General features: G+C 44.1%; 1 protein-coding gene across 22 annotated transcripts in view; it reads right to left on the reverse strand.

Moving 5' to 3' along the window:
• The window catches only part of NMT2 (N-myristoyltransferase 2), a 64,701-nt gene that overhangs the window by 26,033 nt on the left and 17,323 nt on the right, over window positions 1-21,345 (reverse strand). For 5 of the 22 annotated variants that reach the window (XM_074001103.1, XM_074001109.1, XM_065520338.2 and 2 more), the window contains exons 2-7: window positions 16,013-16,103; window positions 9,810-9,945; window positions 3,924-4,068; window positions 1,901-2,019; window positions 1,709-1,800; window positions 1,473-1,589 (exon numbers count right to left, since the gene is read on the reverse strand). In XM_074001103.1, the coding sequence (XP_073857204.1) occupies window positions 1,473-1,589; window positions 1,709-1,800; window positions 1,901-2,019; window positions 3,924-4,068; window positions 9,810-9,945; window positions 16,013-16,103 (700 nt within the window). Of the gene's footprint in view, window positions 1-1,472; window positions 1,590-1,708; window positions 1,801-1,900; window positions 2,020-3,923; window positions 4,069-8,308; window positions 8,489-9,370; window positions 9,470-9,809; window positions 9,946-16,012; window positions 16,104-21,345 lie in introns of those variants that run through there. The other 17 variants (XM_074001104.1, XM_074001110.1, XM_005564701.5 and 14 more) reach the window with 5 other exon arrangements.

Consider the following 21,345-nt stretch of genomic DNA (forward strand, 5'->3'; position numbering starts at 1 on the left):
TGTTGACCAGGCTGGTCTCGAACTCCTGGCCTCAAGTAATCCTCCTGTCTCAGCCTCCCAAAGTGCTGGGATTACGAGCATGAATCACTACGACCTGCCCCTCTTTAAGTTTCTAGATCTGTTTTTCCAATAATGTACATAATTACGGTAATAACTGGGTCATCCGGTGCAGAATCTGGTAAGATAATTGCTTTGGAGTGTGATACAAACCCCTGGGATCCCTGAGAGGGGCTTTGAGCAGACCAGAGCTGGTGCTGTTCTGAGCTACAATAAACCTCCTGGATCTTCAAAGCCTGTTCCTGGCTCTGTTTCCAGGTGCACATTTCATTTGGCACAAAATATTCCTTCAGATCAAATGCTTTTCACAGTAAATAAGCTAACCTAATATACTGAAAAGTAAAGAGACCAATTATTATGACATCTGTGACTTTCACAGCTGAATCTTTGACTTTCTGGGCTGGAGATCCTAACTAAAAATGCAATGTATCCTATGGAGAGAAAGCTTTATCTCTCCTAAAAAATTTTTAAGCAATCTTTTTTTTTTTTTGAGATGAAGTCTTGCTCTGTTGCCCATGCTGGATGGAGTGCAATGGTGTAATCTTGGCTCACTGCAACCTCTTCCTCCTGGGTTCAAGTGATTCTCGTGCCTCAGCCTCCCAAGTAGCTAGGATTACAGGTGCGTGCCACTATGCTGGCTAATTTTTGTATTTTTAGTAGAGACGGGGTTTCGCCATGTTGGCCAGGCTGGTCTTGAACTCCTGACCTCAAGTGATCTGCCAGCCTCAGCCTCGACCAAAGTCCTGGAATTACAGGTGTGAGTCACCATGCCTGGCCAAGGCTTCGTTTATTCTGATACATATATGTGCGAGCATGTATGAGACTGAGCGGCAGAGAGAGAAAAAGAGAACCTAGTGTCCTTTATTTTTATTCACAGTCCAGGTTTTTTTTTCTTTACTACTTAATAAACTTTATGTTTTAAAGCAGTTTTAGGTTCACAGCAAAACCAATCAGAGAGTTTCCATAAAGCCTCTGCCTCCACACATACACAACCTCCCTGACCACCGACAGCTTGCATTCAGTCATTTTTTTTTTTTTTTTTTGAGACGGAGTTTCACTCATGTTACCCAGGCTGGAGTGCAGCGGCGCAATCTCGGCTCACTGCAACCTCCGCCTCCTGGGTTCAGGCAATTCTCCTGCCTCAGCCTCCTGAGTAGGTGGAATTACAGGTGCCTGCCACCATGCCCGGCTAATTTTTGTATTTTTAGTAGAGGTGGGGTTTCACCATGTTGACCAAGCTAGTCTTAAACTCCTGAGCTCAGGTGATCTACCTGCCTCGGCCTCCTAAAGTGTTGGGATTAGAGGCGTGAGCCACCACGCCTGGCCTGCATTCAGTAACTTTTAAAGGCCTACTCTAACTGTAATTCTTGGAAAAGAAACATATAAAAACAGCATGGTCGAGCTTAAACATGTACCTGTCATAAATCCGAATGTTTGCTGGGATGGCGCTTATGAACCCGACCAGCTTTTTGTTTGAAGACACTCTGACCCCACAGTGCCACTGCAGGAGCCAGCCTGGTGGACGCAGAGCCCTGAGGTCACGGTAGACAAGAAAACAGGCACCAGTTATTGTCCAAGAATACAGGAACAGAGGCAGGAGTCCCCAAGTCAACAGCGCCTTTCCACGACATCTGTGACCGCTGAGACTTACCACAACAGGAACTCGGGTGAGTAGTCAAATCGGAACATATTGTCATCATCTTCTACGTAATTCTCGTTTAACAACGTGTATAACTCCTTGAGCTATAAGATAAAACAAGTGTCCTATCCATGGTGCTCAGAATCAACTCAGAAGCAATGTGTGAATGCAGGAGTTTAATTTAAGAGGTTTCTACTCACTCACCACTTCAGCATTACTCAAGTCTAAAGTGTCCCACATAAAACCCTGTGGCAAAGAATACGGTTCTTGGCGTACGTTGTCTTTATCTGGTTCAATTGCACCATGAGATGTTATGACTTCATCTGAGCAGAGAGAGAAAGAGAAAAAAGAAAGGCAAAAAGAGAGAATATTAAATGACAAAGTATTCTAACCATCCAAAGTGGCCAGCGACATAAGCAAAATCAGACTTAGGGCCCTTGGGTTTCATATAATCTTTAAAAAGATGCTGTTATATCAAGCGCCTCTGGACTGAAACAGGAAAGCTAGGCAGTGGTGTGAAATCATTGCTGTTTCACCAATTATTTTTCTTTTTTTTTTTCTTTTGAGACAGGGTCTCACTCTGTCGCCGAGGCTGGAGTGCAGCGGTGCGATCATGGCTCACTGAAGCCTCCAACTCCTGGGCTCAGGCAATCCTCTCTCCTCAGCCTCCCAAGTAGCTGGGACTAGAGGTGTACACCACAGTGCCCAGCTAATTGTTTAATTTTTTTTATAGAGACGGAATCTCATTATGTTGCCCAAGCTGATCTCAAACTCCTGGGTTCAAGTGATCCTCCAACCTCAGCCTCCCAAAGTGCTGGGATTATAGGTGTGAGCCACCGTGGCTGGCCTATTTTGCCAATTAAATAAAAGGAGAAATACTTTGTCATCCAATGGCAAAGATTTCATTACAAACAACAGTGATTCTGAGTCTCAAGGCCTACAATGCAGGCTTATCTTACACACCGTCATAAGCAATACAGGTTTCATCCGACAACCTTGGGAGGTGTATTCTTTTTACTGCATTTCCACAAACTGGGAGAGGAAAGGGCTGCAGTGACCTCTGCCCCCTCCCAGCAAAACCTAAAGACAATTTTAAAGCTGGTTACTTCTCCCCATCTGAACTGCTAGCAGCGTAGTCCAGGCCATCACAGTTTCCAGTGATTTCCACCAAGATACCTTTTCCAAGTCATTCTCTGCAGAGCTTCCCAACACGGTGGGACTAAAACCCAGGCTCTTCCCCACAGCCGCTGCCTGCCTCAGCCCCCTCTCCATACCTTCCCTCCCCTCTGCTCCCAGTGCTCTGGCCATGCTGAGCAGGGCTGGCCTCAGCTCAGGGCCTTCCTGGTGCCTTCCTTCGGCTTGAGGCCCTCTGGTCCTCAAGGGACTGGCCCCTTGAAATTCCCAACAGAAGCTTACACATCACACATCACTTTCTTTCAGCATCTGTTGCTTAACTAAAGCCTTTCTCTACCTCAATGTGTCGCCCCTCCTCCCCAGCCTGGCCACCTTTTGTCCTGCTTTTCCACCACTGTTTCCAGGTGTGTGCCCTGGACTATGCCTGGCATTTAATAACATTCAACAGACACCTGCTGAATGAGGGACCCTCAGGGCCTGGTCCTTCCATCACAGAACCTGATACACATTTTTAATACTCTAATGGGCTGGGCGCAGTGGCTCACACCTGTAACCGCAGCACTTTGGGAGGCCAAGGCAGGTGGATCACTTGAGCCCAGGAGTTCGAGACCAGCCCAAGCAACATACTGAAACAGCATCTCTACAAAAAAAAAAAAAAAAAAAAAAAACGAAAATTAGCCAGGTGTGGTGGTGTGTACTTGTGGTCCCAGATATATGGGAGGCTGACATGGGAGGATCACTGAGCCCAGGAGGTAGAGGCTGCAGTGAGCTATGATCATGCCACTGTACTCCAGGCTGGGTGATACAGTGAGACCCTATCTCAAAAATAAAAATAATAATAGTAATTTTTCAAGTGTGGGGAAATTGGATGTTTTCATTGGGATAGAAATTGGACTAAAATAATGGTTATCGAAAGTCAATATCACTACCTAATATTTGTATTTTCAGAAGAAAAATATTACTCCTAAATAGATTTCAAATCTGTGGTATGAAATAAATGACACATGAGAAGTTAACACTCTTTGTGTTTTTATTGTTGTTGTTCATCCAGCTTTGTTTCTGGGGTAAAAAAGAGAAAAGCAGAAAAACTTACCTAGTTTAGGTACTGGCTGTGTGTCCCAAAACTGGTATCTGTGCTTTGCAGCCTCGTCAATGTTCCTGGCTGGGCCCTGGCATGCAGATAACAGCTCCATTGCTCTCTGGATATCCTGTAACTTCTCCATTGGAACACTGGGATTCTATGACAGCAAAGACAGACACACAGAATATGAGAGAGCGGCTGCTGATCTTAAACTTGAGCAGATGCACGTGTATCTGCCTCAGAGACTATAATACCTACACACTAACAATCCTCCTCCAAGCCCGGTCAAGGCCATGGGCTTGTGTGTTACACATGAAAATAGAAGCAAACCTTCTGTTAAAGGTAACAACAGTTGTCTAGTTTTAATGGGGCTCTGGCAGTTTGGGGAATCTAAATTGAAGCACGCTTTGCTTCAGTTTCCCATCCACCTACAAATGGTCCCCGGCATTACTCCTCTGGGGGAGACGTGAAATGCATGCATTACTGTTATCCAGCAGCCAGGCAGCCACGAGCCTTGAGGGCACTGTCAGAGTAAATGCTCTGCAGAAGCAATGAGGGGATGAGGGAAAGAACTTCCAGAATGGAAACACAGCAAAGAAGGGAAGGGAAGGGAAGGGGAGAAGAGGTGACGGGAGGGGAGGGGAAGGAAGGAAGAAAGAGAGAGAGAGAGAGAAAACAAAGAAAGAGAGAGGATTGGCTGTGGTGTCTCATGCCTATAATCCCAGCACTCTGGGAGGCCAAGGTGGGCAGATCACCTGAGGTCAGGAGTTAAGAGACCAGCCTGGCCAACATGGTGAAACCCTGTCTCTACAACAATACAAAAATTAGCCAGGCATGATGGCAGGTAATCCCAGCTACTCGGGAGGCTGAGGCGGGAGAATTGCTTGAACCTGGCAGGTGGAGGTTGCAGTGAGCTGAGATCTTGCCATTGCACTCCAGCCTGGGTGACAAGAGTGAGACTCTGTCAGGAAAGGGAAAGGGAAGGAAAGGAAAGGGAGAGAGGTAGAGAGAGAGAGAAAGAAAAGAAAAGAAAAGAAAAGAAAAGAAAAGAAAAGAAAAGAAAAGAAAAGAGAAAGAAAGAAAGAAAGAAAGAAAGAAAGAAAGAAAGAGAAAGAGAGAAAGAGAGAGAGAAAGAGAGAGAGAAAGAGAGAGAGAAAGGAAGGAAGGAAGAGAGAGAGAAGGAGGAAGGAGAGGGAGGGGGGAGGAGGGAACAAGGAGGGAGGGAGGGAGGGAGGGAGGGAGGGAGGGAGGGAGGGAGGGAGGAAGGGAGGAAGGAAGGAAGGAAGGAAGGAAGGAAGATCGATCTGAACCCAGTGCTGAACTGGGATGAAAATGATCAAGAAAGGAAACCTCTAACCACGCCCCCTCCTCCCGGCCACACCCTGCCCTTCTCCTGACTCTCCTGATCCTCTAGAGACAAACTCTCCCACCAGAAGGATGAGAAATTTCCTCTGTACTTCAGATCCTGGGCAACCATAGCCTGTTGTTCCCAACCCAAGTGTTGGAAACTGGACTCCTTTTTAGGTAAAACAGTACCTTTAAATTCTAAGGTTCCTTTCTCAAAGCCAATATTCCCGCCACCTCTTGAAGATTCCCCAGTTCTTTTTCTTTTTTTTTTTAACTCCTCAAATAACATGATAATACATGGAACATGAGACTACTTGAAATGAGAGCACAGTGCAGAAGACTAAAATGGAAATCAATGACTTTTTTCAATATGTAAAATCACTGAGACATTGTAGGACTTCAACACCATGCAAAGAATATTCTTCGCTGTAATTCAGAAAGTGGTTAGAAGTTTCAGAGCCCTTCGGTTTTGCTGTATGTCAACACAGGGTGGACACCGTCGAAAGGTACAATCGACCCTTAGAAGTTTATAAACAGCAACTTTGGACTTCTGTTCCACTTGGAATCTGAAATCTGTGGTCTGGAGCAATAATTTTAACCTGGGAAGCTTACTCGTCTTACACAGCACAGAACAGGGTTTGTTTCATACAAACACTGTCAAGAACCCTAAGGAAACGAAGTTCTGAAGTCCAGCTGGAGGCAGGTGAAAGCCTTCTTGTCTCTGCTTGGAAATCTAACAGCATGATTGCCACAGTTTTTGTAAGCTGTTTATCTTACATTTGATTAACATCAAAATCACAAAGGTCCTATCTTAGTAACACATACAAATTTAACAAAATACTTTCCTGGTTGTCATTATTATCTCTCTGGATGACTTCTTTTCCTTGGGTGTCTTTTAAGTCTTCAACATTAAAAGGAGCAAATTTCTAGCAAAATGAAATTCACGTGTATCTGAACTCCAACAACACAATCTATTAGGAGACGTTACAATTTAAACAGGAATGGAGATCACAGCATATTTCAACGAATAACGCTTAACTGTGCATCAGTTTAGCTTCAAATGGCAAAGTAGAGCCCAGTCTTATAAAAATATAACTACAATGACTATAATGAATTTGTCATGGTCATTTTTCTTTCTTTAGTTTTTTTTTCCTTGATTTCTTTCCTGGTTTCTGAGTCAAATCTTCTAACAGTAATATATCAAACTCAAACTATTTTGCAACAGACATGAATCAGCATCTTTGTTCCACATGACCCAGTGACCAAAACGACTAACTCCATGAAGACTTCAGGGTGATTTATTCCCTACCTAATTAGCTCATCAGGTTGACCAGCACTTTCAGCATGAAATGTCCCTTGCGAAATATTGATATCCCAATGCTCACTATTTAAATGCTTTCTTTCCTCTTCTTCTTCTTTTTTTTTTTGTTTTTCATTTTGAGGCAGAGTCTCACTCTGTCGCCCAGGCTGGAATACAGTGGCATGATCTTGGCTCACTGTGACCTCTGCCTCCTGGGTTCAAGCGATTCTCCTGCCTCAGTCTCCTGAGTAGCTGGTATTACAGGCACGTGCCACCACGCCCGGTTAATTTTTGTATTTTTAGTAGAGACGGGGTTTCACCATGTTGGCCAGGCTGGTCTTGAACTCCTGACCTCAAGTGATCTGCCCGCCTCAGCCTCCCAAAATGTGGTGATTACAGGCACGAACCACCACATACGGCCCTATTTAAATGTTTTCTGAAAGTAGATTCAAATAAATACAATTTCCAAACCCATAGGGACACAGCAGCAAGGAAAACTCAGCTACGACAAATTCTTATGCCTGTCCATTCACCTTCTATAGTAGCACTACCTGGGAAGAATGAATGTGTGTCAGGCAAGGTGAGATGAACATCCGCCCGACATTAACTTCCCATGATTCCACTCCTATGTAAGAGGCAGGTATATTCTCTTTTTCTTCCACACACGCTTTCTGTGGCATCAACTATACTCTTTACCCATTATTTTCCAAATTTAATACCTTGGAAAAAAATGTCCAAGTTTTATCACACTAAAAGTCTATAAGAATCCAAATATCATTTTAATTTTGGTTCTTGTGTGTAGACCAGAATATTCTGCAATGCAGTCCATTGTAATTTACAGTGCTATCAAGAGCTGGCATAAGCTTAAAGGAAAAGAGCCCCAGATTTAAAAAACGCAATGGAGAAAAGCCCATCTTAAGACACGACTGACTTCCTCCAAATTCATAAAAGAAATTCCCTACTGTGATGGTTACTACTGAACGTCAAGTTGATTGGATTGAAGGATACAAAGTATTGATTCTGGGTGTGTCTGTGAAGGGGTTGCCAAAGGAGATGAACATTTGAGTCAGTGGGCTGGGGGAGGCAGACCCACCCTTAATCTAGGTGGGCACCATCTAATCAGCTGCCAGCACAGCTAGGATACAAGCAGGCAGAAAAATGTGAAAAGAGAGACTGGCCTAGCCTCCCAGCCTCCATCTTTCTCCCGTGCTGGAGGCTTCCTGCCCTTGAACATCAGGCTCCAAGTTCTTCAGTTTTGGAACTCGGACTGGCTCTCCTTGCCCCTCAGCCTGCAGACGGCCTATTGTGGGACTTTATGATCGTGTGAGTTAATACTTAATAAACTCCCCTTTATCTATCTATCTGTCCATCTATCTATCCATCTATTCCATTAGTTCTGTCCTATCTATCTATCTATCCATCTATTGCATTAGTTCTGTCCCTCTAGAGAACCCTGACTAATACACCTACCATATAATGCCAAGAGTTCCCGGCTGCCTGGCTTAGTTCTAGTTTCTCATAAGTGACCAGAGAGAGGGGAAAGGCTCACAGTCACTAGAGGTGGAAGGGATGGGCAGAGACTGATGGTGATGCTGAAAGCAACAGGAGATGTCCACACTGCAGGTCAGGGATGCCACGTTTATCTGACGAAGTGACATTTAGAAATGGGAAGAGTATTGTGCAAGCGTATGGTGGTGTCCTCTATGAGTTACCTTGGAAAGCTATGTCTAGTGGGTAGGGTATTTATTACCTGAGAACCAAGCTGAAAAGCTAGGGAGGAAGATCCCATTTTCTTCTCACCCTGCAGTCAGTCAGGGAAAAATTGGGGCAAGTAATTTTCCTTCTCAGTGATTCCCGGTTCTCTTGTGTAAAACAGGTGACAACAACAAAATCACCTGCAAGACTCACTTCATGGAACACAACAGAAACTCTGCATAAGAAAAAAGGAAATCCACAAAGCTTGCAGAATGGTAGGAACTACCATACATATATACGCACTGTTTTAGGATGTAAAAACTCTCGAATAAAAATGCTCTAACTGGAACCTCAAGATCAAACTGCGAGTTGGAGAGAAGATAAGGGACTGGGCTGAAGGAAGTGCAGTACCCGGGCAAAGGCACACAACTGGTGAGCAAAGGGGCAGAGAACAAGCTCAAGGTCTCAGACGTCACCTCTTGAGCTGTTTCCATAACACCACATGCTACTCATATTGATTGGCTGATTGATTGATTGACATGGTCTCTGTCACCAGGCTGCAGTGCAGTGGCATGATCTTGGCTCACTGCAACCGCTACCTCCCAGGCTCAAACTATCCTCCCACCTCAGCCTCCCAAGTAGCTAGGACTACAGGTGCATGCCACCGTGCCTAACTAACTTTTTGTAATTTTTAGTAGAGACAGGGTTTCGCCATGTCGCCCAGGCTGGTCTTAAACTCCTGGGCTCAAGGGATCCGCCTGCCTCGGCCTCCCAAAGTGCTGGGACTACAGGTGTGAACCACCGTGCCTGGCTGATTCTACCCTTTTCACTGTGAGTTTCTTGCATCAAGAGGGCTTTGTGTTTCCCAGAGGCTCAGCACACAGGGTGCCTGGGAGTTGGCTCCACAGACAGGGATGGCTGCCATCTGTGCCACCAGACACCCACGCAGTACAATCAACCCTCTTCTTGGCCACCATCTGCCAACGCGGGGCCCAGCTGGACAACTTCTGGTTTGGTCTAAACTAGGAGAATGTCAGGAACTATTTCCCACCCTTGGCACTAACATGAAGAACGACCGCTGCAAACTGGTTTGATTCAAAGTCAACGAGAGACTTACCCATGGCTGTTCCTGCTGAAATCTGCTGCCAGATGGTGTTGTGCTATTCAGGTAATTAGACAGACACCCAGAAAAATTACAATGTGAATATCTTCTGAACTAAAAGTAATCAAATATTAAAGTGTAATTTCAAAAAAAACCTAACAAGCTCACATTGAGACTTGCTTCTCGAACGACAATCTAAATACAAATTCACTGAGAAAAGGGAAAAACACAGCAGGTACCCACACACACACAAAAGCACAGTGTACCCCTTCATTATTTGGATGCCAAAGTCCGTTTTAAGGAGGCTGTCAAGAGCTTCCAGTTACTAGTGGCATTCAACACACAGTCACAACAAAGTCCCTACACATCTGATCCAGCAGGGCGCTAAACTGCGTAAACCCACTCATATGCACAAGAAACCACACAGGGGGAAAAAAAAAACCAGAGCTCTCACTTTCGAAGGCTGCTGAATTTTAATCTCCTGGGAATCAGACGCCGAATCTGACTTGGTGCCTCCGGAATTTGGTTTCTCCTTTTTTCTCTTCTGTTTCTTCTTTTTCTTTTTGGCTCCCAAATACCCTCCAGGACTTCTGCAGGAAATGCAAAGATGGTGAAACCAACCAACAAACAAAAATCATTAAATGAAATTGAACTGCATACAATTAATCATTTTGAAAACCACAGAAGTTACAGGCAGTAGAAAATAACTGTGTTAGGATGTAGGTGAGGAATTAAAGGTAGTAGCGTGAAGATGCTAACAGGCAACACAGAAGAATACCAGTCCCTGCTCAGTCATCCTGCAGGTGCTTAGATGTCGCGATGCAGGAAGACTGCAGAGATAAACCACATTTTATAACTAAAGTAAAATAGTTTCCACGGTTATCACTACTCTCCTAATCGACGTTTAAGTCAGCTTTCTGGAGGAGAGGTACATGATACGAAAAACTCCATTATAAAGATCTCTTGGGTATAACAAAACACTAATCTTGAAGCAACAGAACTAAACAAACTGCTTTTTCGCGGAGGAGGAAATGTTCCCTGATAAAGATTTTTACTACTGAGGCTAACAGGGAAAAGCTGTAAGTGTCTAGCTACAGAGAGAGACCCTGTCACAAACAAACAAACAACACACAAAGCGCTAGTTTTGTTACCTAGTATCTAGGTTACAAAGGAAATTTTCTTTCCACTGGTTATTCATGTGTTAAGGTAATGAACTTTTCAATTTAAAATGGATAATTCCTCTGTAACGTCCAAATATGAAAGGCATGTGCAATAGTGAGAGAAACAATATATTTAAGAACTAAGCACTTTGCTGGGCACAGTGGCTCATGCCTGTAATCCCAGCACTTTGGGAGGCTGAGGCTGGTGGATAGCTTGAGCCCAGGAGTTCGAGACAGCCTGGGCAGTAAGGGGAAACCCAGCCTCTACCAAAAAAAAAAAAAAATTAGCCAGGTATGGTGGCATGCACTTGTAGTCCCAGCTACTCAGGAGGCTGAGGTAGGAGGATAGCTTGGGCCTGGGAAATGGAGGTTACAGTGACCCAAGATTGTGCCACTGCACTCTGGCCTGGGCTACAGAGCTGGAGAAAAAGAAAAACGAACTAAGCACTTGAGCTATAGATTCATATTTCCACTCTCATTCTAAAATAGAAAACAGTGCTTATTTTGGGAGATACATTAAGACTTTGTCAAGTGGTACCCTAGTGGTCTAAAAATAGTAAGGCTTTGCCCACCTCACAACGAGCAGTTTATTTTCATCAACAGAATCAAATCTGTGCTACCATGATGTTTACATTTTAAATCACCTGGTGGCCAAGGACACCCATCAATATCTGACTAGCAATTGGGATTGAACAAACATATCACAGCCAGGTACGTGAGCTAGAAATATACTGTAGATACGTTCAGTTTTATATATTCTCTGGTTTGGGAGTAGGACTATTTTAGGCTTTCCTCTCCCAGTGTTCCTACTGCTGGCACCCTGTGAATTGGTGAATCTGTTGTACTGTTACAGTGTGATTTACATATGCATTTGCACGTGCTACTTAAGAAGTCTATTCACACTTGCGTCCCTCAGGTCTCCAGTGCCTCACACCAGTACACACCAATACAAATGCTTGCGGAATGAATGAATGGATAAGCCTGGCTCTGGAGGTGGTGCCATCACCTATTCCCAGGCCATAAAATACTTCTGAAAGCTACCACAGTCCCAACCTCAATGCTAAAGCCTACTGCAACTTACTATCAAGTATTTATTGAACATTTACTATGTGTTCAGCATTATCTTGGGGCCAGAGGCTGGGTGGGAGGGACGAAATCATGGTGGACATGCCCATGACTTCACAACCCAGGGGATTATCCCTCTCCCACCTCTACCATTTATTCTAACTACTGCTGGTTATGGCTTTCCAGAAACCACTAAGAGCCTGGGACCTCACAGCTTTTCTATACAGTACTTCAACTTTAAAATATCTCCACATTTCCAAGAAGCTTGGTTACAGAGAGATACAGAATAAAAGGCAGTGACTGGTAAGGATGCTTTGAAGTAGATGCCTATCCAACTGGATGAAAATATATTTGTCCTGGGTGTCAGTTAATAATTTTCTCAGCCAGGCATGGTGGCTCACGCCTATAATCCCAGCACTTTGGGGGGCCGAGGCGGGAAGATCGCTTGAGCCTAGAAGGATGCCTTGAGACCAGCCTGAGCAACACAGTGAGACCCTGTCCCTATAAAAAGTAAAACATTAGTGGGGCATAGTGGTGTGCACCTGTGGTCCCAGCTACTTGGGAGGCTGAGGTGGGAGGACCACTTGAGCCTGGAAGGCTGCAGCGAGCCATGATCATGCAACTGCACTCTAGCCTGGGCAACAGAGTAAGACCCTATCTCAAAAACAACAACAACAACAACGATGACGACAACAACAGTCTCTAAAATAGATAAACTCATGGAAACTTGAGAGGAATTGGAGACATTTAAAAAATTAAAACACCAGACCATTTCACCAAAAATTACTTAAGTAAGTTTATATCACCTATTCTATAGCTTATAAAGCTTGTTCGATGAGGTTTCCAAAACTCCATTTTGGCAGCTAATTGATGCTACACGCCAAAACTTTTTTTTCTTCCAAACAGTGTTGCTAAAATTTATATTCTTATTTTGGCATAATGGAGAGAGTGTCATCATTTTTGTTTACTCTAGTTCAGCAAGAGTTTTTCTTTTTCTCTCTTTCAGCTGAACTTTAAATTGACAGGGAGCTACAGAAATGCGTACTAAGTTGGTCATCCCAGCCTCCAAACTCCCAGACATATCTGATAGCATTTATACAATGATGAGAGGTGAGCTTCCCAGCCCTTCAGTGAGGAAGAGCTACTTTTCCATTTCCTGAGGCCATGAAGGAAAGGAGAATTTGAGAATCAGGGCTGGCCAGTGCACCGCCTGATACCCATGAGGATAATTATAATCAAAAAGAAAGAGCCAGGCTGGGCGCGGGGGCTCACGCCTGGAATCCCAGGACTTTGGGAGGCCGAGGCAGGCGGATCACGAGGTCAGGAGATCGAGACCATCCTGACTAACACAGTGAAACCGTGTCTCTACTAAAAATACAAAAAATTAACTGGGCGTGGTGGCAGGCACCTGTAGTCCCAGCTACTTGGGAGGCTGAGGCAGGAGAATGGCATGAACCTGGGAGGCGGAGGTTGCGGTGAGCGGAGATCACGCCACTGCACTCCAGCCTGGGCGACAGAGCGAGATTCCATTTCAAAAAAAAAAAAAAAAAGCCAGTGGTGGCAAGGATAGAGAGACGCTGGAACCCTCATACACTGTTGATGGGAATGTAAAATGGAGCAGCTGCTTTGAAAAACAACTGACAGTTCCTCAAAACACTAAACACAGATTCCCTGCACACCCTAGCCACTACACCCATCAGTACATAACTGAGAGAAATGGAAACTTATGTCCACACAGGAACTTGTTCACAAATACTCATAGCAACATCATTCATAACAGCCCAAAACTGGAAACAACCCAAATGTCTATTCTCTATGAATGGAGACAGGAAATGTGGTCCATCTATAGGATGGAAATGGATTATTCAGCAATAAAAAAACAAAGCACCGATAAACACCACAACATGAATGGATGCATCTCGAAAACACTAAGCTAAGTGAAAGACACCAGTTGCCAAGGACTATGTATTGTATAATTCCATGTCTACAAAATGTCCTGACAGGGAAATCCACAGAAACAGAGCTAGATTAGTGGTGCTCAGGGGCTGGGAAGATGGAGGGCTTGGGCATGATTACGGGATGTGGGTTTATTTTGCGGTTGGTGCAAATGTTCTAAAATTGATTGTAGTGATGGGTGCACAACTCTGTGAATAAACTAAAAGCTGCTGAATGGTATACTTTTTTTTTTTCATTTTTTAGTTTTTGAGACAGAGTCTTACTTTGTCACCCAGGCTGGAGTGCAGTAGTGCCATCTTGACTCACTGCAACCTCTGCCTTCTGGGTTCAAGTGATTCTCCTGCCTCAGCCTCCCAAGTATCTGGGATTACAGGCACGTGACACCACGTCCAGCTAAGTTTTGTATTTTTAGTAGAGACAGGGTTTTCCTATGTTGGCCAGGTTGGTCTCAAACTCGTGACCTAAAGTGATCCACCCGCCTCAGCCTCCCAAAGTGCTGGGATTACAGGCATGAGCCACCGAGTCCAGCCTGAATGGTATGCTTTAAACGAGTGAATGGTATGGTTTGTGAATTATATCAAATGCAACAGTTAGAAGTGTTGACAGGTGACACTCCTGTCCTTGGGGGTGACAGGATGATGTTATGGCCAGAGCAGATCAGGAGTCGGCTGTGGCTGCTTAGCCAGGGGTTTGCATCCCACAGGACTCCAGGGACTCTGGAGGGAGAAACATGATGGAAACAGACATCCCCGTGCCTGGGTGGGAGAGGTGCTAAGCAGGCTTCCAGACACTGAAGGAAAATCCATGCCCAAAAGAAGACTCTCCTGGAAATCCAATGAAGAAAGACTGATTCGGACTCCCAGTACTCAAGGCTGATTACCGAGTCATGGAAGTTCAGCCTGCATGTCATGTGGCCCTTTAAGAAAGACTCCTCGGTCTTGAGGAGCACAAGTCCCACCTCCCCCTTCCCCAGGGTTGCACATGAAAGGTCACAAAGAAAAGGCTCTCAGTTTTGCCACCTCTGAAAGCCCAGACACTTCAGCCTGCATCTGGGAGAATCAGTGGTACGTTCAGACCTCAAGTAGAAACCAATACGTTCCTTCTCAGCCATGGAAATGGCAAATATTCAATGAGCACATCCAGCAAATCTCTTCAAAGAAGTATTCATGGAAACTACAGACAAGACTTAATGGGAGAGCCAATGTAATAGAGCCATGTAAACGCTTTATAGGTGGTCCACAATGATATCCACAAAACTCATCATTTCTCTCTCTGGACTCACAGCTGGACAGCTCTTCCCAGCTGCCTCGCAGCCAGGTGTGGCCACTGACTGAGTTCCAGCCAGTGGGAGTTGATGTGTGTCACTTCCTGCTGTCCAGAAACCCTTGTGGGTGGCTTCCCCATGCCCTTCCTGTCCTTTGTGCTGTTTGGATGCAGACATAGGTGAGACCCCTGAGGACGGCAGAGCCACACGATAGCGCAGCCTCAACCCTGGATGACAGAATGAAGGAGAACTCCCTCACCATCATCAGAACACATGCCCAAGGCTGGTCCGTGAATGAGAAGGGAACTTCCACTGCGCTGTTCAATCCCACGTTAGGGTCTCTTGATTACAGCAGCCCAGCCTCATACAACTAATACATCAATCTGAAGAGTGACATCAGGCTGGGCGCAGTGGCTCACGCCTGTAATCCCAGCACTTTGGGAGGCCAAAGAGGGAGGATTGCTTGATCCCAGGAGTTTAAGACCAGCCTGGTCAACATAGAAAGACCCCCATCCCTACACAAAAACTAAAATTAGTCAGGTGTAGTGACATGTGTCTGTATTCCCAGCTACTCGGGAGGCTGAGGTGGGAGGATCACCTGAGCCCAGGAGGCTCAGGAAAGATACTCTCCCTCTCTCTAAAAAAAATAAATAAATAAAAATAAAAATAAAATAAAATAAATACATATAGAGAGAGTGACATCAAAGGAGTTCAATTTTTGGTATGTGAATTCCAGAGGGGTAACTTAGCTCCTGTCCACTGTGAAACAGAAGAAACATTAGTGGTTTGAGACTAATTATTTTACAAATATTTCCCCCCCTTAATTTCCAAGTTCCTGCATGGAAAATGGGAGGAATAGAGCTGATTGTAATATTCTCCTTTGCATTTTCATGCATTTTTGAAGTAGTGTATAATAATCACAATACCTTTATAAGGAAAACATTATTAAAATACAACAGAACTGAAGACTAGATAAACAGGTCCATGAAATGCAACAGACTATCAGTAACAACCCATGATAGTAATGAAACGTGATATATAATGAAGATCACATCATAAACCAGTAGTGAAAAAAACTTTTCAATACACAGCATGAGAAAAGTCGAATTCCTACATGCAGAAATATAAAATTAGTTTGCTACATCCCACAACATGAAGAAAAAAAACCACAAATTCCAGATGAGTGAAAGACCCAAACTTGGAAAACAAAACCTTAAAACTGAAGGCAGTGATGTCCATTTACTCCACATCTTTCTAGTGCCTAGAACAGTGTCTGGCATATAGTAGAGGCTCAAGTAAACATCTGTCAAATGAAAAAGTGAAAGAATTAAACGACAACTTCATAATGTCAGTGAAGGAAATAATTACTCAAACAAGGACTCAAAAGTACAAACCATAAGAGATAATAACTTTTGACTACACCAAAGTTAAACATTTCATGGTAAAGTGATTATTAAAAAAAATTTATGTTACAGAATAAGGTTAGACATTTATAACACAAATGAGAAAGTATTACCAGCCAGAATATATACAAAGGTCTTTTCTCCTTCACATTTTATCTCTAGGATGGTACAGGAAGACAACATTATATTCTGGCCAGGATTGCAGGCATTAGGTAGAGTTTGGCTACTTGGGTTTGAATCCTGACTCCACAAGTTCCCAGCTGTGTGACTTTCAGTTTATTACTTAACCTCTCTGTGCTCCAGTTTCTGTAGCTGTAAAAGAATGATGTTTTCAAAAACCAGTATTAGGCCAGGTGTGGTGGCTAATGTCTGTAATCCCAGCATTTCGGAGGACAAGGCAGTAGGACTGCTTGAGTCCAGGAGTTCAAGACCAGCCTGAGCAACACAGCAAGACCTAGTCTTTACAAAAAATAAAAAATTAGCTGGGCATGGTGGTGTGTGCCTCTGGTCCCAGCTACTTGGAAAGCTGAGGTGGGAGGATCACTTGAGCCCAGGAGTTTGAGGCTGCAGTGAGCCGTGATCGTGCCACTACAGTCAGACTGGGCAACAGAATGAGACCCTGTCTGAAATAAATAGTATTAGAAAAAATGTGAGGATAAAACGAATTCATACATCTAAGAATTTAGTATAGTAACTGGCACACAGAAATCATTTGGTAGAAGCCAGCTATTATTATGATTGTACTGCTTTAATTTTTAAATATAATTTATTGCTAGCTGGAACTGTAGTGTTTCTCTCTAACTAGAATGTAAGATCCAGAAAACAGTGTTTTCCATTGTATTCCTAGCACCGAAAACAGTCTGACATATAAAAGATCCTCAATAACTATTTGCTAGATGAATGACAAATCAATAAAAAAATCATTAAGAAAAAGACAAAAGACTGACAGAAGAATGGGCTGACAATATGAATAAGCACTCCACAAAAGAGGCAGCCTTAACAACCAATAAGCTTACGAAAACATGCTCAATTTCACCCATTGATTTGGCAAACATTTTAGAGTCTAAGAATATCAGAAGAATGTGAGGAAAGGGAACACTCACATGCTGTTGGTAAAATGTAAACTGAAACAACCACTTTGTAGAGCAGTCTGGCATTGCTGCTGCCACCAACACCGCTGCCACCACCACCACCACCATCATCACCATCACCATATCATTACTAACATCATCACCATTATCATCACCACCATCACCACTACCATTGCCATCATCACCATCACTGCCACCATCACTACAATCACATCATCATCACCACCAACATCACCACCACTATCATCACCACCACCACCACCGCCACCACTGCCATTACCACCATCATCACCATCACCATATCATTACTAACATCATAACTAACACCATTATCACCACCACCATTGCCACTACCATTGCCATCATCACCATCACTGCCACCATCATCACCATCACTACAATCACATCATCATCACCACCATCATCACCATCACTATCAACACCACCACCACCACCACCATTACCACCATCATCACCATATCATTACTGCCATCATTGCCATTGTCATCATCACCACCATCGCCACTACCATTGCCATCACCACCATCATCACCATCACATCATCATTACCACCATCGTCACCATCACCATCATCACCACCACTGCCACCACCACCACTGCCATTACCCCAATCATCACCATCATCATATCATTACTACCATCATCACCATTATCATCATCACCATCATCACCACCATCGCCACTACCATTGCCATCACCACCATCACTGCCACCATCATCACCATCACTATCATCATCATCACATCACCATCACCACCATCATCAGCACCATCACTATCACCACCACCACTGCCATCACCATCATCACCACCATCTTACCATTTCTGCCATCACCATTATCATCACGATCACCATCAGCACCATCGCCACTACCATTGCCATCACCATTACTGCCACCATCAACACCATCACATCATCACCACCACCATCACTACCCCCATCATCATCACCATCACCATCATCACCACCATCTTATAATTTCTACCATCATCACCATTATCATCACTGTCACCATCAGCACCATCGCCACTACCATCACCATCACCATTACTGCCACCATCAACACCATCACATCATCATCGCCACCAACACTACCCCCATCATCATCACCATCACATCACCACCACCATCACTACACCCATCATCATCACCATCACCACCACCACCACCACCATCACCACCATCACTGCCACCATCATCACCATCACTGCCACCATCATCACCATCACTGCCACCATCATCACCACCATCACTACTTCCATTATGGTCACCATCACCATCATCACTACCACCACCACCGCCGCCATCACTACCATCACCATCATCACCACCACCATCATCACTATCACCATCATAATCATCACCATCACCACCACCACCACCGCTGCCATCACTACCATCACCATCATCATTATCGCCACCATTACCACCATCATCATCATCACCACCACCATCATAATCATCACCACAGCAGGTAACATGCTGCAACACTTACTATGTGTCAGGCATGGTACCAAGCACCCTACAGATACCAACTTCGTAAATTGTCACACTGGGAGGTAAATGCTACTATTATTCCCATTTCATAGATGAGGAAACTGAAGTAGAGAGAAGTTAAGTAATTTACTGAAGGTCACATGGCTAATAATGGCACAACCAGGACTTGAATCCAGACAGTCTGGCTCCAAAATCCACATAATTACTACCCTACGTTGTCTCTCATTTACGTACGTCCTTGGGTTGACCATCTTTTCAGATTACTGGCAATTTTTAGGTCTTCTTTTGTAAACTGTCTAATTGTGATCTCTGGACATTTTTTATTCACCTGTTTTACGGAATTGTAATAGATCTTTGTGCTACGTGTGTGCACATGCCCTGGTGTTCTGGTTGGAATACCAAAACACTTCACCAGAAGGAATAACACTACTAGGAAAAAAATATGAGGTTTTGGTACAGTGGATAAAAAACAAAGGTAACCCAAGGTACATCACACTACCTGCTGCTGGAAGAGAATTCACAGCCACAGTTGGGGAAGTTGGCTAAGGTTGACTCAGGTTATCAGGCTGTACTGGCCAAAGTTGGTCCTCATCCTGGATTGGGGCACCCCTCTTACCTAAGTTGATCATGTGACCATCAAATTCAATAATGGCTTTCACCTGCAGTTCAGGATTTGAAGAAGTCACACAAATGAGTTTGTTTTTGTCAGTGGCTCATTTGTGTAATTCCAGTATGAGTTTCTTCACTCTTTTTTTCCCAAGTGTAATGCAGAGTCCAGAGCAGGAAGCCACCCTTCCAGCTGTCATCATCTGGCTGCACTACGGCCTCATCTAAAGTAGGATTTCAGCTCCATCACGGGTTTGGTAGCTTCAACCCATACTTAGTGCGTCCCTTCTCCTCTTGCGACTGGTGTAAGGAGTATGTCCAAAGCAACATTGTCTCTGTGCAAAGCAGTAAGTCATGGACAAGCCCTAGAAGGCTCAAGAGCTCAGAGCTGTCCCAGAAGTGTATGGCCAGTGAGGGACAGAGATCATCAACAAAGATCCATCAAGCAGGCAGGTGGCTGCAGCTATTGAGGCTACAGCTTTGGATAAAGGTGACTGTGAGAGTAGCCAATAATTTAAATCTTTACACGGGTGTTAGCAGCAGAGGATGCCTAGCTCTAGACAATGGCTGAAAAATAAGCCCTGGAATCAATACAAGCGTGGCTGGAAAAGAGGAATCTTGATGATCCCCTTTGCTAGCTTCTAGTCCAGTTTGTTAACTAGTCCCTCTTTGCTAGCTTCTGGTCTAGTTTACTAACTCATCCCTCTTCTTACACATTGGGCTGTTTCAAGTTTTAGATTCTTCTAAACCTGTACCGTATTTGTATTGGAAATGTGGGAATGTATATTCTATCTCATTAGCTTCCTCCTTTCTGTTTTTGTTTGTTTGTTTTGTTTTGTTTTTTGAGACAGAGTTTCACTCTTGCTGCCCATTCTGGAGTGCAATGGCGCCATCTTGCCTCACTGCAATCTCCGCCTCCTGGGTTCAAGTAAATCTCCTGCCTTGGCCTCCCGAGTAGCTGGGATTACAGGCATGCACCATCATACTGGCTAATTTTGTATTTTTAGTAGAGATGGGGTTTCTCCATGTTGGTCAGGCTGGTGTTGAACTCCTGACCTCAGGTGACCTGCCCAGCTTGGCCCCCCGAAGTGCTAGGATTATAGGTGTGAGCCACAGTGCCCAGTCAGCCTCCTCCTTTCATAATTATTTCATTATTATCAAACAATTTTGGTGTCTACATCACATAAAAGCCCAATTCTGATAAGAGACAATGTTAAACTATAATAAACTTTCATACAACACTCATTGGCCAGAAATGCATCTAGCATGAAGTTTAGTTTGTGAAGTAAGACCTGTCTTTGTAGACAGTGCAAGATCAGAATACAGGAAGAAATATTTTAAGTGCTTTAAAATTTTGTTATTTACATATCTTTAAGATCATTATATACAATTGAAGATGAAATTCAAATTGTTCAGCCATTTGACAGACAAACAGGGATAGATCCGTGGCTTATGAGCCTCAAGGGAGCTGGTGGCTCACAAGCATCAAGTTGTAGATGGTTTTAAAAAGAAAAAAAAAAGTTGGCCGGATGTGGTGGCTCACGCCTGTAATCCCAACACTTTGGGAGGCCGCGGCGGGAGGATCACCTAAGGTCAGGAGTTAGAGAACAGCCTGGCCAACATGGTGAAACCCCGTCTCTACCAAAAACATAAAAAATTAGCTGGGTGTGGTGGCACGCACCTGTAATCCCAGCTACTTGGGAGGCTGAGGCAGGAGAACTGCTTGAACCTGGGAGACAGAAGTTGCAGTGAGCTGAGATCGTGCCACTGCACTCCAGCCTGAGCGATAGAGTAAAACTCTGTCTCAAAAAAAAAAAAAAAAAAAAAGGTTGTAATACACACAGAAGTGAGATAGCTTGGTCCGAGGCTGGTATATGAGCGTGTGATATGTGTTCAAGGGCAAAGGCCAGAGATGAGAGACAGAGAA

The sequence above is a fragment of the Macaca fascicularis genome, chromosome 9, assembly GCF_037993035.2.
Source record: "Macaca fascicularis isolate 582-1 chromosome 9, T2T-MFA8v1.1".
Classification (NCBI taxonomy): domain Eukaryota; kingdom Metazoa; phylum Chordata; class Mammalia; order Primates; family Cercopithecidae; genus Macaca; species Macaca fascicularis.